Raw genomic sequence first — 17,407 nt, 5'->3', positions numbered from 1 at the left:
TGACCTGTAATAAGTACAGTAGTGAGAGAGGGAAGTTGAGTAGTTAGTACTGGTCCTAGATCTTGATCCCTTCACCATTACTCAGAATTCATTGCTGACTCTGATGTGCCATGACCTACATAGATTCAGGATAGCAAAAAATTATACGCAATTTGAGAAACATTGGCAGTCAACATTAATCATGAGATGGTCAGAATAAAGTCAATGAAGCCAGAGACTTTCTTTTTTTTTTTTTTGTCTCTCATGGAGCTTGAACTCTGGGCCTCTACCCTATTCCTGACCTTTTCAGCTCAAAGCTAGTACTCTACCACTTTGAGAGCTGCATTGCCACTTCCAGTTTTCTGGGAGATTAATTGGAGATAAGAGTCTTATGGACTTTTCTGCCCTGGCTGGCTTTGAACCAAGCTGTTGTTCTTTCCTTCTTTTCATTTCTTTTTATTTTTGTGCTAGCCCTGGGGCTTGAACTCATGGTCTAGTCTCCCTTCCTGAATGTTTATGCTCAATGCTGGCACTCTACCACTTGAGCCACTACTCCAGTTAAGCCTTTTTGGTAGTTAATTGAGAATCTTTAAATATTTTCCTATCCAGGCTCTCTTTGAACCACAACCCTCAGAGCTCATACAATCACATACATATATATTTGTACCTCTAAGGATCAAATTAAAATTTAATCTGTAGTTTTGTAAGGTGCTGATAGCTTCCTCCAATATTTTATATTCATATCCATTAAAATAATAATGATGACAATCATTTTGATAATTAGTCATTATTATATCATTAGTAGATAATTTAGCATTTCTAAATTTCAAGCACAGTACTATATAATTTAGATAGATTATCAGACTTACTTACGACTCAAAACAGCTCATTACGAAAGGAGGGCCTATCCTCATGTATAGAGAATGGCCCTGGATCTTGGATGGTTAATACAAGTCAGGTTGAATGAGTTGCATATACTTCTGGGGTTTAAGATGAGAACTAATGCAATTTAACTCTAGAGCCCAAACGTTTCCTTATACCATTGAGGTAAAAGGAAGGAGCTGCTACTGAGTCTCCTTGAGACTGAACAGGAAAGAAAAATAAATGCAGATTTCATTTAGCTAAGTGGATTCTACACAAGGGTCCACCTTGTGGAGAGTCAGTGGAAAGAAAAGTTGAGATTTATCTAAGTAGTGTTGGAGCTAAAGGAAGACAGAAGAATGGTAAATGAAGGGAAAAGTAGATTCGATGTAAATCATTTCCTCTCATTAGATTCCTCATCTCAGTTTTGTCAGTGTAGCTGCCATTTCCAGTGTGACATACTCTGAACTCTGTAAGGATTTCAGTTAAGCTCTTCCCTGGTGGCTTAAAACACCACTTCCTTTTCTTTCACTAATCCGTTCCCACACTCAAAGCAACTTCTAGGAATGTGTTATTATCTCCATTTTCTGATTTTCCTGTTCTGTTTGTTGTCCAGCTTACTATTCTGTAACTGTATGTAATATTATTTAAATAGCATCTTATTCTGTTATTTTAAAGTACAATTTATGAAAGTATAGGGTTGTAACTTATTAAATCTTATGATTTTTCACTAAGTACTAGTGGCTCGTGCCTATAACCTTGGCTACTCTAGAGTCTGAAATCTGAGGGTCACCATTAGAAGCCAGCCCAGACAGTCCAGGAGTCTTTATATCTCCAATTAATCACCAAAAATATAAGAAGTAGAGCTGTGGCTCAACTAGTTGAGGACTAGTCTTATGCTTAAGAAGCTCAGGGATAGCACCCAGGCCCTGAGTTCAAGCCCCAGAACTGGAACACACACACACACACACACACACACACACACACACACACACACACACACCACATATGCATATATGGAAAAAGAAATCACTTTTTATCTATTGTGTCATCAGCTAGTTTCTGCTACCTTTTCTGCTTTTGTCAAGGTAGCAAATTTTAACCTTGGCAATTTTGTTTCTATTTTTCCTTGGGAACAAGTTCTGCTTCCCTGAATAAAAAAAATGAAAATACACAAAAATATTCAGCAAATACAGCAACTGTAAGGTTGACTACATCCAGTTTTTAAGTTCATATTTATCAAAACTGGTACAATAAAAACTTGAAAATTACAGTCCAAGATTAAATCTATAAAATATAGAATGAAATACGGAAAGGATGCTTGTATTGCTAGCTTCTGCCTACAATCCTAGACATTCAGGAGGCTGAGATCTAAGAATGGATATTCTCAGAAATGAAAGTCCCTGAGACTCTTATCTCCAATGAATGGGCAAAAAGTTTGAACTGGAGTTGTGGCTGAAATGGTGGAGGGTTGGCCTTATGTGAAAAAGCTAATCAGGAGTACAAGGCCTTGGATTTAATCCTCAGTACCAGCACACACACACACACACACACACACACACACACACACACACAAACATACATACAATATCTATCTAGTTACTATCTATATACAATATAATATGCATATAAATGTTATATATAGGTATCTTAGAACATATGGTATTCTATTGTATATACCATATATATATATAATAATATATAAAATGTAATACCTTTTTGGTTTTTTTAAATGAGCAGGCTTATATTCTTTTTTATTTTGCCAGCCCTGGGCCTTGAGCTCAGGGCCTGAGCACTGTCCTTGGGCTTCCTCAAGGCTAGAGCTCTACCACTTGAGCTACAGAACCAATTCCAGCTTTTTTTTTTCTATGTTTCTGGTACTGAGGAATCAAACCTGGGTCTTCATGCATACTAGGCAAGCACTCTACCACTAGGCCAAACTCCCGGCCCCTGGATTCTTCTATTATGAGAGCATTTTGCTTTAAAGAGTCTACCTTAGGTATTTAGTATTAAAAAGAACATATGTGGCCAGGAGTTTGGCCTAGTGGTAGAGTGCTTGCCTAGCATGCACAAAGACCTGGGTTTGATTCCTAGGTACCACATATATAGAAAAGCTGGAACTGGTGCTGTGGCTCAAGTGGTAAGAGTACTAACCTTGAGGAAAGCCAAAGGACAGTGCTCAGGCCCTGAATTTAGTCCCCAGGACTGGCAAAAATAAAAACAGAATCCAGAGCACTTTGGGATGAATGACCTTGCTAATATCATAAAAAGTATGTAAGGCAAATTTCTTCTGCTCTGTGTTCATAAACATTTTACACAAAGGCAAGTATAAAAGAACATCACTTTTTTCCTTCTAAACTTATTTTGCCTGTGGAAGTCTCTTTATAAATACTGTTGTGATTTTTATTACTCTAGATAAAAGTTGATATAGGCATTATAAAATGGTTACACATATTCCTTAATGACTCATTAAATGGGGAAGAAATTTAGCATGCCGTTAAAGTAAAAGATCAAACCAACATATTCTATTGCTCCTTATTTTTCTGATATATGATATATAGTTTCAGAATCCATGTCACATCACACTAGCCTTTTATTTGAGTTTGTGTTTTCTAATTGCTTAACATCTGTGAATTGTTAAGATAACTTATTACCAAGACCTTCTTCACTTTAGATCACTTTGGAGTACATCCCAGGCTATTAAATCAAGTTATAATCCTGCATGGTGTAGTCTCTAAAGGGGGAGGGGAGAGAGAGAGAGGGAGAGAGGGAGAGAGCGAGGGAGGGAGGGAGGGAGGGAGAGGGAGTAGGAGGGAGAGGGAGAGGGAGAGGGGGAGAGAGAGGCAGCAGAACGGAAAAAAGAAAAGAAGACAAATTGAGGGCCGGGAGTTTGGCCTAGTGGTTAAAGTGCTTGCCTAGCAAGGATGAAGACCCGGGTTCGATTTCTCGCTACCACATACATAGAAAAAAAGCTGGAAGTGGTGCTGAGGCTCAAGTGGTAGAGCTCTAGCCTTGAGAAACTCCAAGGACAGGGCTCAGGCCCTGAGCTCAAGCCCAGGACTGGCAAAAAAAAAAAAAAAGACAAATTGAGAATATAATAAATAGCATTCCTATTTTTTAAAATTTTTGTCTTGTACTGAGGCTTGAACTCAGGGTCTTGGTTTCAATTGGCTTTTTCAGTAAATAATAGGGCTCTGCCACTTGAGTCACATCTCTGCTTCCTGCTTTTTGCTGGTGTATTGGATACTGGATATAAAAATACCTTGAACTTGGAAAGGGTAGCAATGTTTGTGAAATAATGCACCCTCTTTCTGGCAAATATAATGTAACCCTTCTATTAATTACAATAAAAATACATTTAAAAATATCTTGAACTTATCTGACCAAGCTGATATCCAACTATGATCCCTAGATTTCAGCCTCCTGAGTAGCTAGGATTATAGGCATGACAACAGAGTCTAGGCTGCTTTATTCTCTTTTAAAATTATATCTGCTAAGAATTCTTCCCTCACTACTTTTTATTTATTTATAAACTCAAGCAAATATAATACGTCATACTGAACTAAAAGAAAACCATAAACATGTATAACCTTCCTAGTATCTGGGATACTTTCATAAATGGACTGCATATTTGATATGAACTGTATCAAAGGTTATGATAATATTCTACTGTCATCATATATATGTATATATATGTATCCTTGTAAGTACTTTGTGCATGTGTGTGTGTGTGTGTGTGTGTGTGTGTGTGTGTGTACCCGCGCCCGCACGCTCGCATGAGGTCATGTACCAGTCCTGGGGCTTGAACTCAGGGTGCAGGCACTGTCACTATTTTTTCTTTGCTCAAGAGTATTGCTACCAGAGTTTCAAGTACTTATCTGCCTAGACTGGCTTTGAACCAAGATCCTCAGATTTCAGACTCCTAAGTAACTAGGATTACAGGAGTGAGACTCCATGTAATTTATCTTAGAACTTTCTTAATTGTTAAATTTCCTAATGTTAATAACTCATCATTTAAAACAGAGATGGAGAGGTAGTAATTTGATAAAAAGTAAGTACTAGTATTTTTATAGTTATTTCCCTGATGGAGAATAGTTTCACCCCATGGTTGTAAGATAATGAATGTTACACCATAAAACATGGTTTGAAAAATTTGGAATTTAACAAAATTTTTTTGAAATGAATGTTTAAAATATGGTCAAAGACTCTCACTTGCTGCAATATTGCTTGTCTTTATCACTCTTAATCTGCTATAATAAAATTAACTTGTGCTAAAATTTTCAAAAGTAATATTGAAGTGTACAGACTTAAATAAAAAGCAATTTAAAACCATTACATAGAATATCTATTTATATTTACTTATCCAGTAAGTTTTACCTTCTGAATACATTGTACATGAACTATAAATGTTAACTTTAATTGATAATTTAGTTTTTGTTTCCTTCTATGGCTCTTACAAGCATTTCTATATCCGTTAAAAAATAGAAAACTTGTCCAATCTAGTAATTGCTTTTTGCTGACTTTTATATTATGCAATAGATGAGACAATAAATAAGATTGTGTAAATAATTTTATAGAAATTACTTAGACAATGATAAATCCAAATCCAGTTTTTCTTGCTTCTGAAGATGTTGTGAAAATCTTCCTTTGAATAGTACATCACTGGCTGATGGTAAAAATAAAGTTGTTGTCTTTGAAAACACTAAGAGGTAGACGTTAGCAAAATGCAGATAAGAAATCTGTCCAAAATTAACACATAAGGGTAAAAATGGGGCACTAAAACAATGCAATAACTGCGAGATAGTTTTTACATTTTTACAGCCACTCATCAAGAAGACTATCCCTTAGATAAATATTACCCAACTTTAAAAATTGCCTTTTCATAGATTTTTCTAACTACTATACAGCTGTTGCTCCTCTCTGGGGCAGCAACACAGGAACGGGGAGGGACACACAGGGCCAGCCTGTAGTCCCCCGGGAGCCGAGCGAGATGGTAAGTGTCGAAGACCCAGCCCTCCCCCAATCACCGGGGAAGAAAAAACCACGCTGAGTCAGAAGCAGTGTTAACCATGAAAGCGCATCAGATCTCTCTGCTGATCTCTGCTGATCTCTCCGATGCTCTCTGATGCTCTCCTTCTTTATTGCGTCCCACAATTAGTTACATACTGTTAGGGTAGGAGAAGGTGGGCACTGGGAAGCTAGCCAATAGGAAGAGGGCCCCTGTGCTACCACTAAGGGTCTGGGTGGGGCTTTCAGGTAGTGGGCAGGACAGGTGCAGGAAAGCGCGCGAGACTTGAGCTGCTGCGAGACCTGCGAAACTGCGGGGGGTTCAATCGAGTCATGTACACAGAAATGCCTTAAGAGAGGTATGCAAAAGACCGAATGCCTGGACAAAGCCCTTTAATTGCAGCTGAGCCAGAATCAGGCTTCAGGGATGGAGGCTAGGCCCCAACATACAGCGATACAGAATTTTTTGTATTTGTGAACCTTTTGTACTTATCAATGTTAGAATAAAAAGAAATGAAGGTGTGAAAAAAAGAAATTACTTAGACATTTAACAAAACACTATCATTTGTCTGAACATGTGTTGCCTGCTTATTTAGCTTAATCTCATGTTTGAAACAGCAAGAGTAACAAATTTTATTTATTTTTTATTTTTATACATTCTTAAGGAATGCAGTCATTTTTTCTTTTTCATAGAAAAGGACCTATTTTTGATGGTTATCTAAAATCTTATTTGTGTGAGTTAAAGCAATTCAAATTTGATGTTTAGTTCATGTACTGTACAATAATAAGACTTATGAAAGACTTATGAAATCAAAGAGTTGTTATCTACATGGTGCAAAATTTAGATTTGACTAGTATTTTTAAAGGGAAGCTACATAACATAAACTCATTATTTTGATGCATGCTCATGCAATGGATTTTTCTTCGTATTTATTATCATAGTTGAAAGCTTGCCTCAAGTGGGGCTTAAAATCTACTTCTCATTGCTCTGGTCGACATTATTTTTATAAGGATTGTGGCTCTGTTTTGTATTCATTGTAGATATCACCAAGAGCAGAAAAAATTGTGATGCAAGTCTGTATAACTCCTGGCAAAATGGTGATGCAATTTCACAGTAGCTCTGCTAGGAAAGTATTACATTGGAATGCTCATGTATGCATAAAATCCAGCCTCAGACCTATTACTTTGATAGTTTTCACCATAGATTATTACTTCCTATATCATTAAAAATAAAGCTTGAGGTTAGTTTATTGCTAAAGAGAAAATATACGGCATGACCTTCTCTTTGCTGCTTCTTTTCATAGAAATTGCTTTCATGAATGGCTTTAATAATGAATGGCTTCTAAGAAGAGAGATATATTCTAAGTCCACTGAGATGCTGAAGTTGGTTGACATAAATATTAATCCTAAATCTCTTTATAGTAGCTTTCTAATCGATTGTCTACCTCACTTACAAGTTTTACTACTTAGAAGGTGTAAATGAAACATCAGACTCCATTATACAAAATCTGGCAGATATAAGGCAAACGGAGTCTCAGAATTATTATTATTTTTAAATGGCGTGAAAAATCTTTGGTTCTGGATTCCCAGAGACATCTTGCTTTCAAGATGGGTTTTAGACCAGGCTAGGCAGGTTGATGGAAAGGAGTTTGTCAGAACAAATATTTAGAGGAAGACATTTCTTTCTTCCCTAGAATATACTGGAAATAAATGTTGTTCTCTTTTCTTCACATAGGTTATGTGGGTATGCAATTTATGTCGAAAGCAGCAAGAAATCTTAACCAAATCTGGTGCGTGGTTCTTTGGAAGCGGCCCCCAGCATCCGAGTCAGGATGGAACCCTGAGTGACACAGCCACAGGTGCTGGATCTGAGGTCCCCAGAGAGAAGAAAGCACGGCTCCAAGAAAGGTCTAGGTCTCAGACACCCCTCAGCACTGCAGCCGCCTCCTCCCAGGACACCGCGCCCCCAGGTGCTCCACCAGACAGAAGCAAAGGGGCAGATTCTTCCCAGCAAGCATTGGGCACCGAGCAGAAGCAGGCTTCATCTAGGTCTAGAAGCGAACCTCCAAGAGAGAGGTAATCATTCATCCATCCTGAAAGCCACAGTCCAGAAGTTTACTTCTATTGGGAAGAGTAAGTGGGGCAGGGAACTCTCAGCTGGGAATTCACAGAAAGCAGCAACTGGCCTGAGGTGTTTCTTCTCTCTATAAAAGGTATCCTTACATAGGAGACCTTGATGCCAAGGCTCTCTGCCATATCCTGAACAGATGCAAAACCATGTTAAGTCACCCGACTAAACTCCTAACTTCCAATCATGAATACTAGTGTGCACGGAAGATAATTTGTACTCTAAAGGAATGTCCTATGAGCATATATGCTATGGGAACTTGACCTACTGAAAGGAATATGGACACATTTCTTTTTATGCTGAACTCTGAAAAGTAGCTAGGAATTGACTGGGGCAAGATGAAGTCACAGGTGTGTCAGCACAGACTTGTGATCAAACTTCACTGTGAGTTTTTCTTACAGAATACTCATTGGCTGGGCTCCAGTGGCTTCAGCCTGTCATTCTAGCTACTTACGAGGCGGAGATCTGAGGATCAGAGTTTGAAGCAATCCCAGTAGGAAGAACTGTGAGCTGCTTGTTTCTAAATAGCTACCAAAAAGCCAGAAATGAATGTGTGGCTTAAGTGGTAGACTGCCAGCTTTGAATGGGAAAAGCTAGGAGCCAGCACCAAGCCCCTGAGTTCAAGCTCCAGTTCTGGCATGTACACACACACACACACACACGCACACACACACGCACACAAAAGAATGCTAGAGTGCAAGAAATAGAGGAAGAAAAGCAGGTAAGTGGCGGTTGAGTTCATGGTGTTAAATGGCATAAATTTTATCCCAGGTGTACTGGAAAGCCACTAGATTCAAGTAAGGGAAAATAGGATTAGGTAGTTAATTTCAATCATTTGCTTCATTTGCAATACATTCAAGGCTAGGTTTGCCGCTGTATCCATTAGGAAAGTTTAACCAGGATTCAGTAGAACTTTTATAATCCTGTGGCTTGAGATGCGGGAGAAATCAAAGTTCAGATCTGGATTACGCTTGACTATTTTGTCTGTGTAACTTCTTTTTCTTTCCTGTCTGTGCTGGGGATGGAATTTAGAGCCTAGCATTTACGCGACTCTGTCACTTGATGCAGTGACTATTTTTGAGGTAGGGTCTCCTTTCCTTCCCAGGCTAGCCTGCATTGTGATTTTCTACTTGTGCACACCCAGTAGTTGGGAAAGCAAGCAAGCACTATTTAGGAGAGATGGAGTCTTACAAAACTCTGCCAGAAATGGCCTTTAACAATAATCACTCAATTTCTGTCTCCTAAGCAGCCAGGATTACAGGATTGAGTCATGGTACTTGGCTTATCTGTATAACTCATTTTTATTCCATTGGGTAGGAAATGGGGCTTCAAGGAAGAACTTGGATCTCCTTTTTTTAACTTTTCTGATTATGTTTTTTTTAAATCTTTTTAATTTTATGGTTGGAGTGATGTATAAAGGGGTTGCAGTTACATTCATCAGGTAGTGGGTACATTAACAAAGCTTATACAATAAGATCGAAGACCTGAAAGTAAAGGAAGTCAGGGTTACAGCCCTGGCTATGCCACGCAGGCAGTACTAATGGACTCAAACAGTTATGTCAATTACTAAAGGAGAGCCTGTGTTTAGAGGCTGGCACACTATAGGTTTTTCCATAGCTTTGGCCAGCAGTCATCAGTAGCCACTGTGTTTATTATGAGTGATTCTGTGCCAGAATGCAGAGGTTACACAGATGGTCAAGACATACTCTTCTTTTCCTGCAGATATTCAGGGAGAAAACACATAGCATCCTTCAGAAGATAGATACGTATCAATGAACCAGGATTTGATTTAGAGAAACTAGGAAAGAAATGAAGAGACTTCTGAAGGAAGCTTTATAAGATATCTAGGATTTATAGGGGAGAAAAATAGGGTCAAAGAAGATTCCATGAAAAGAGGCCCCAAACTATTTGGAGAGGAGACTGAAAGGACACCACAAGTTCCTTAGTGTGGATGAGTGGTAAACTAATATTTGGAAAATGCAGCAAACAAACAAAAATCCCCAGGCTGGGGGTCAGTAGCTCATACCTGTAATCTTCCCTACTGCGAGGCTGAGACCTGAGGATTAAATATTTTTTTCAGGCTGATCAGAAAAGTCCGTAAGACTCTTATCTCCAATTCACCAGTAAAAGGCCACAAGTGAAGGTGTGGCTCAAGGGAAAAAGGCAAGTGAGTTCAAGCCCCAGTACCAGCACATACACATTGAAAAGAAAACTAAGGATGCAGAGTTAAATAAAATATAAAATTTTAAGCAGATAAAAGATTCTGGAACTGTCAAGTTGCTAAAGAGAACACAATTCCATTTTGACATATGGTGGAGCATGACATGAATTTCAAGAATGAGGGCTGAGACATTTTGTTTTGATTTTTAGATCAAATTTGAATTTTGATAGAAGCGAGCATGTCTATTGATGATGTAATAAAGACTTGGGCATATAAGCACCAGAGAATACAGGCTACTGGTGCAGGACTGAAATAGATGATGGGCTTTTTCTTTTTCATTATTGAAGATTTCTTTAACAACTTTTTTGGTGCTGGTCTTTGGGCTTGAACTTAGAGCCTGGTTGCTGTCCCTGAACATTTTGCTCAAGGCTAAGGCTCTAGGACATGAGCCATAGCTACACTTTTGGCTGCTTGACCTGGCTGAGAACCATGATCCTCAGATCTTGGCTTCCTGACTAGCTAGGATTGCAAGTGTCAGCCAATAGCACCTGGCTTTTCATTTTTTCCTCTTGCCATACTGGGCTTGAGCTCAGGGCCTCTTGCTCTAACTGGGCTAATTTTCTGAAAGCTGTTACTCTACCACTTGAGCCACATCTCTACCTCCTACTTTTGTTCTAGTTAACTGAAGATGAGGCATGGACTTTTTCGCCTAAGCTGGCTCTGAACTATTTTCTAAGATTTTGGTCTCTTCATTAGCTAGGATTACAGGTGTGATCTACTGGCATCTAACTCCTGATGATTGCCTGATCAGTTTATACATTGATCAGGAGCCAGTGGGGAAAAAAAACAGGATGAGAAAAAGTATAATTAGTGGCATAAAGAAACAGAGACCGATAAACAGCTTCCATCTGTGTAATACTACTCTCTTTCATAAAGCATTTTCAGAGATGCTGTTTTGCTTTAATACTATCATGAATGCAAGGTAAGTAAGCATTATTTATCAGCATTTCAAGAGAAATACATGTAGATTCAGTATAAACTTCTGTAAGAGCAAGAGAGCTTTCCTGAGCTATAAGAATATTTGTATGCAACAATATACAATGCTTGTATAGAGAGCTATGATCTTTGTGGACAGCCACCACAGTCTTGTGAGAGCTGAATTTAATAATGTCCATGTCTCATCATGTTAAACCACTTACATAGTAAAGCGTCATCTTTCCCTTCCAGTTTCCCCTTTAGATCTACATACCTTTCACTTCAGAGAGCCAGCGGGATCTAAGTGTGTCAAGTAACACTGACCAAACTTCTGTCTTGTCATACCCTTTCTCTCTATTACTACAGCATCTCTCTCTCCTCCCATCCATCTTAGCAACTACATCTCCGTTAGCTCACAATAGAAATTGCCCTCGTTCAGTGTTGTTCTGTGCTTTTTTTTTTTAAGTTTTACTCATGATATCCTCATTGGGAAAGTACCCTTATGATACTAATTCTCAAAATTCATTTCTTATGACCTCAGAGCACCAACACAAGCCTGAACTTGCCCAGTTTCAAAGGCACAATAGAGCATGTAAATCCACAATGCTTGGCCCAGACTTCCTGGAAAAATGGATGAAACTTCCTCAGATTAGGTGTATTCCAGTGCAGAGCAGAGATTAACACTGCATGATATGTTCTCATCATTCGAAGACTGCAGAGGCTGGTCCTTTATTCATCTTGACCTGTGTCTTCTACAGCTTAGGGAGAAAGGAAAAATACAACTGTTTTCTTTTCTCAGACCCTATTCTCAAATGAGTTGGGGAAGGAGGAAGAATGAGTAACATCTTCAAAAACGGCAGAATTTCTAAGCTGTGAGCATGGCTCAGTGCTAGAGCACTTGTCTAGGCCACAGGAGGCTCTGGGTTTGATATTCAGCAGTGAAAATAAAGTACAATATTTCTATCAGTGTTATCCAAGGAAGTCAGAAGCTATGATTCAATCAATGGTTCCTGGAAAACTGAAGACATGTTTGGGTACACATAATCAAGTCAGAAATTATCCCACTATTCCTGAAATACTACTATTACATTTGATTCCTGACCTGCTCACTTTTATATATATTTCTCTATATGTTAGAAGAAAAAATTGCCAAATATATGGTAGTATAGACAATATTGTGTAAATAGACAATATATTATATGTAGAAAATATAGGTGTATGTATAGTCCATATACACATAAAGAATATATCTGGTTTTTAACTGATACAGGTGGCCTTTTGCTCCCAGATCAACTTTGTTCTTGGATTATGAGCAGAAAGGGGCATTAAACATCCATCTACTTGATTGGTTTCTTAATTATTTTATTGGTCTAATATTTGATCATGTAAACAAGATCTTAAGTCTTTGATACAGAGTGGGAGCATATTTCAAAATAGCTAATGGATTATACAGGTATGTGGCCTTTTGTCATTTATTTAATTATTTGTTGCCTGCATTGGGGCTTGAACTCAGGGCCTCATATCTTCGATTAGCATTTTTGAAAAAAAAAATTTTTTTAAACCTTGGTGCTTCCCAACTTAAGCCACAATTCCATTTCCTGCTTTTATGCTGGTGAATTGGAAGGAAGATTCTCATGGACTTTCCTGCCCAGGCTGGCTTCCAACCTCCACCCTAGGATTCCATGAGTGGCCAGCAGGCCCCTGGCTGTCTCCGTGTGTAGTCAGTCGGAGCTCACATGCTCTCCATCTGAAAGTGGAAGGAGTTAGGCAATCTTTTCCGTTGACAAACTGCTCTCCCTGTGGTTCCTTGCCCATCACAGGAAGAAGGCCCCGGGGGTCTCGGAGCAGAATGGCAAAGCAGCCCCGAAGGCCGATCGGAAGCGGGTGCCAAAGGCCACCGCGCCACCCGGGGAAGGGGCCACGGAAGACAGGGAGCGGAAGGAGAGGCGGGAAAGCCGCAGGCTGGAGAAGGGGAGATCCCAGGACTACCCCGACGTGCGGGACCAACGCGAGGCGGGCCAGGCGGCGGCCGAGGAGAAGCAGAGGAAGGAGGAGGAGTACCAGACCAGGTACCGCAGCGACCCGAACCTGGCGCGGTACCCGGTGAAGCCTCCGCCCGAGGAGCAGCAGATGCGCATGCACGCCCGGGTGTCCCGCGCCCGGCACGAGCGGCGCCACAGCGACGTGGCGCTCCCGCACACCGAGGCCGGCCCCGCGGAGCCCGAGAGCCAGGCCGGCCCGCGCGCCCCGGGCCCGGACTCGCCGCGCGCCTACGCGCCCGAGAGGACCGCGGAGCCCCGGGCGCCTCGGCACGCGCCGGGCCCCGCGGAAGCCCCCGAGCCCCCCGCCCCGGAGCCCCTCAGGAAGCAGAGCCGCCTGGACCCCGGCTCGGCCGTTCTCCTCCGCAAAGCCAAGCGGGAGAAGGTGGAGACAATGCTGCGGAACGACTCGCTGAGTTCCGACCAGTCCGAGTCCGTGCGCCCCTCGCCGCCCAAGCCGCACCGCTCCCGGCGGGGCGGCAAGAAGCGGCAGATGTCGGTGAGCAGCTCGGAGGAGGAGGGCGTGTCCACGCCCGAGTACACGAGCTGCGAGGACGTGGAGCTGGAGAGCGAGAGCGTGAGCGAGAAAGGTGAGGCCGCCGCGCGCGGAGCGCAGCGCCGCCGGGCCCCCGCGCATCCCGCCCGGGGACGGCACGCCGGTGACCCCGTGTGCCGCAGGGCTCAGGCCCCGGCCTGTGCGCTCTGGGGCCGGCGATTCACGCCTCTATTCCCAGCTGCTCCGGAGACGGAGCTCTGGAGGTTCAAGTGTGGAAGCTAAATGGAGCAGGAAAGTCCATTGTCTTAAATAACCGGCCCAAAGCAAGGCTAGAGGCGTGGCTCAAGTGGTCGAGCGCCCGCTGAAGGAGCGAAGAGACAAGGTTGTGTCCCAGTGAGTGCTTCCCACGTGGCAGGGTCACAGGCCCTGCGCGCTGGGCTTCAGGGTTTAGGTGTGCAGGAATTAAAGGTGTGTGCGAGCCAGGATGAAAGGCCAACCTTGGAAAGCATGCAGATAGCAGGCAGGCGCGGGGGTGACTTGATCTTTATTTGCTTATTTGTCTGAATTTTTAATCATAGCCTTGAACTCCGTATTTGGGAGAGTTTTTTATTTTTATTGTTGTTGGTTCCCATGGATCTGAGAAATTTAATAAGTACTCTTGTAAAATGTTTTGAAGTTGATTTCGTTTTGTGGGAAAGTATTTTTCTAGAAAGCAAAAGCTGTACCTATGTAGGTGTGTTTTTTTTTTTCACTCTCTAATCCCTCCCCTCACTTGTACACATTCTTATCACAAAGGTAGGATTTTTCAAATTTCCCATTAATCTTTCTAATTTGTGGAATTACGTCATTCAGGCTTTTCATGCAGTTCTTTCATGTGACGTGTTTAATGTAAGTGTTGGGAATGATTGAGTTATGACATTCACATTCCAAAAGATTTTTGAATAAGGAGATGGGATAACCGTTTTTTTCTGTCTAAATTTGCAGTGTACAAAATAACAGCCAAGTATAACTGTTTAACAATTAAGAAGATTAAGATTAAATTAACATAAAACTTAGTTCTTGAGTCATGATAGCCACACTTAAGGGTTCAAAAGGGAACAGCATCAAAAGTCCCAGGAGATAATGACCATCTAAACAAAAATTTTAATCTCATATTAATATTCTCCTCTTCCTTCCCTTCCTCCCCCAGTCATGGGGCTTGAACTCAGGGCCTAGATTGTTCTTGAGCATTTTTGGTTCAGAGCTAGGCTTGTGACATAGTTCCACTTTCACCTTCTTGGTGGCAAATTGGAGATAAGAGCTGAGTCTCTTATCTCCAGCCAGCCCAGGCTGGCTTTGAACCCAGATCCTTTGATCTCAGCATCCTGAGTAGCTAGGATTATAAATGCCTGGGAAAATTTTGTGCTTCTTTTGAAATTCATTCTAATTTTACTGTTCTGTCATTCAGTTTAAAAAGAGCAAAGCCCTAACGTACAAGGTGGTAGGCGTCTTCCCTCTCAGAGTTCTTATTCTGTAAGGAGAAATGAACAATACAATGTGATACTCTGCCAAACACTAGTGGCTCACTCCTGTAGCCCTACCTACTTAGGACGCTGAGATCTGAGCATCACAGTTTGAAACTGGCCCAGACAGGAAAGGTCATCAAACTCTTCACTCCAGTTAACCAAAAAGCTGAAAATGGAGAAATGGTACAAGCAGTAGAGCACCAGCCTTAAATAGAAGAAAATGCTGGCATAAAAGAGGAAGAGAGGGAGATGGGGGCGGGGGGGGGGAACAGACAGAGAGACAGAGACCAAGAGGCAGAGATAGAAAGAGGGGGGAGGGCATATGCTGTAGAAGATCTCTCCTAAATGAAGGGCTCAATAGTAGATGCTTGCCTAACCTGCCCAAGATCCTGGGTTCATAAGAATGATAAAATAAAATAGAATTTAATAAGTGATTGTAAAGGACAATTAGAGCATGGTTGCTTTGTTCAACTGGGTGTTGGCGACTCAGATTTATTACCTTAAATACTCAGCACTCTGAGATCTGAAGAGTTGCAATATGAAGCCAATCCAGTCCAATCCCTTCCCTTCCCTTCCCTTTCCTCCCCTCCCCTCCCCTCTCTTCCCCTCCCCTCCCCTCTCCTCTCCTTTCCTCCTCTCTCTGTCTCTGTCTCTCTGTCTCTCTCTGTCTCTCTCTCTGTCTCTCTCTGTCTCTCTCTGTCTCTGTCTCTCTCTCTCTCTCTGTCTCTCTCTCTCTCTCTCTCTCTCTCTCTCTCTCTCTCTCTCTCTCTCTCTCTCTCTCTCTCTCTCTCTCTGTCTCTGTCTCTCTCTCTCTCTCTCTCTTTCTTTCTCTTTTTTTCCCAGTTCTAGGGCTTGGAGTCAGGGCCTGAATACTGTCCTTGGGCTTTTCTCAAGGCTAGCGCTTTACTAAACACTTGAACCACAGCACCACTTCTGCCTTTGTTTTTATGTGAATGTGGTACCAAGGAATTGAACCCAGGGCTTCATGCAAGGCAAGCACTCCACCGCTAGGCCAAACTCCAGGCCTAAGACCCTATTTCTTTTCTTTTCTTTTTTTTTTGGCCTGTCCTGGGCTAAGGCTCAGAGCCTGAGCACTGTCCTTGGGTTTTTCTCAAGGCTAGAGCTCTACCACTTTAGCCACAGCACCACTTCTGGGTTTTTTTCAATGTATGTGATACTGAGGAATCAAACCCAGGTCTTTGTGCATGCTAGGCAAGCACTCTACGGGGCCAAACTCACTGCCCCCAAGACCCCATTTCTTAAACAAAATAAATCTAGCAAACAAAAAATAAAGGCCAGACTTTAGGTTTGGGTCATGTGGCAACCTGAGAAGATCCAGGCTCTTGATTTCAAGCCCTGGCACCAACCAGTCCCCCAGAATCCTCCTCCCTCTGCCTCCTGCAAAAAGAAAATTTCTCTGTGATATTTAACATAGTATAAAATTGTGCTTTATGTTCAGCAGTCTAACTCAAAAAGCAAGCAGTTGCAGTGACATCTGAAAACAATGTAGTGTGTTCCATAAAACCTCTTACATACAGCTAATAAAGCAGAGCAATTGACAGTGAAGTCTATTTACTGAGAGTATATAAAAATTGGGATCATATACCACAATTCTTTTTGTTTTGTTATGCTTTTGTTTTCTTGGTTTGTGCTGGTCCTAAGGCATGAACTGAGGTCCTTACTGCTGCCCTTAGGCTTTTTGGTTCATCATTAATGTTGTCCCACTTGAGGTATAGCTCCACTTCCAGCTTTTTTTTTTTGTTTTTGTGGTTAATTGGCAATAGGACTTTTCTTCCCAAGCTAGCTTTGAACCACAGTCCTCAGATTTTGGTTTCCTGAGTAGCAAGAATTACAGATGTGCCACTGACACTCAGCAACACATTCATCAGTTAAATGGTTTATATACATATGATCCTAGCAACCCAGGAGCTTGAGATCTGAAGATCAAAATTCAAAGCCAGACAGACAAATCCAGTAGACCCTTACGCAGTTAACCAGCAAAAAGCTGAAAGTGGAGGTGTGTCTTAAGTAGGAAGAGCACGAGCCTTGACCAAGAAAGCTAAGCCAAGGCATGAGGCTGTGAGTTCAGAGATAGCACACACAGAAACATGATTATATTACTATTTTGAAAAGCGAAAAATGCAGATCTGTTAATTTAAGAATATTAATGTAATTTTCTCTACACAGAAGTAAAACACAATGGCAGATGGCTGTTTGATTTATATGAAGTACAAACTACAATCCATTTAGAGGTGC

General features: G+C 41.3%; 1 protein-coding gene across 31 annotated transcripts in view; it reads left to right on the top strand.

Annotated features, from left to right (window-relative positions):
* Positions 1-17,407, top strand: part of Rims1 (regulating synaptic membrane exocytosis 1) — a 492,115-nt gene that overhangs the window by 255,395 nt on the left and 219,313 nt on the right. For all 31 annotated transcript variants that reach the window (XM_090338562.1, XM_090338560.1, XM_090338558.1 and 28 more), the window contains 2 exons: positions 7,583-7,923; positions 12,932-13,740. In XM_090338562.1, coding sequence (XP_090194688.1) covers positions 7,583-7,923; positions 12,932-13,740 — 1,150 coding nt within the window. The remainder of the gene's footprint in view (positions 1-7,582; positions 7,924-12,931; positions 13,741-17,407) is intronic.

The sequence above is a fragment of the Megascapheus bottae genome, chromosome 8 (assembly GCF_031878675.1).
Source record: "Megascapheus bottae isolate mThoBot1 chromosome 8, mThoBot2.hap1, whole genome shotgun sequence".
NCBI classification, from domain to species: Eukaryota; Metazoa; Chordata; class Mammalia; order Rodentia; family Geomyidae; genus Megascapheus; species Megascapheus bottae.
This window is presented reverse-complemented; position numbering and strand designations above follow the sequence as displayed.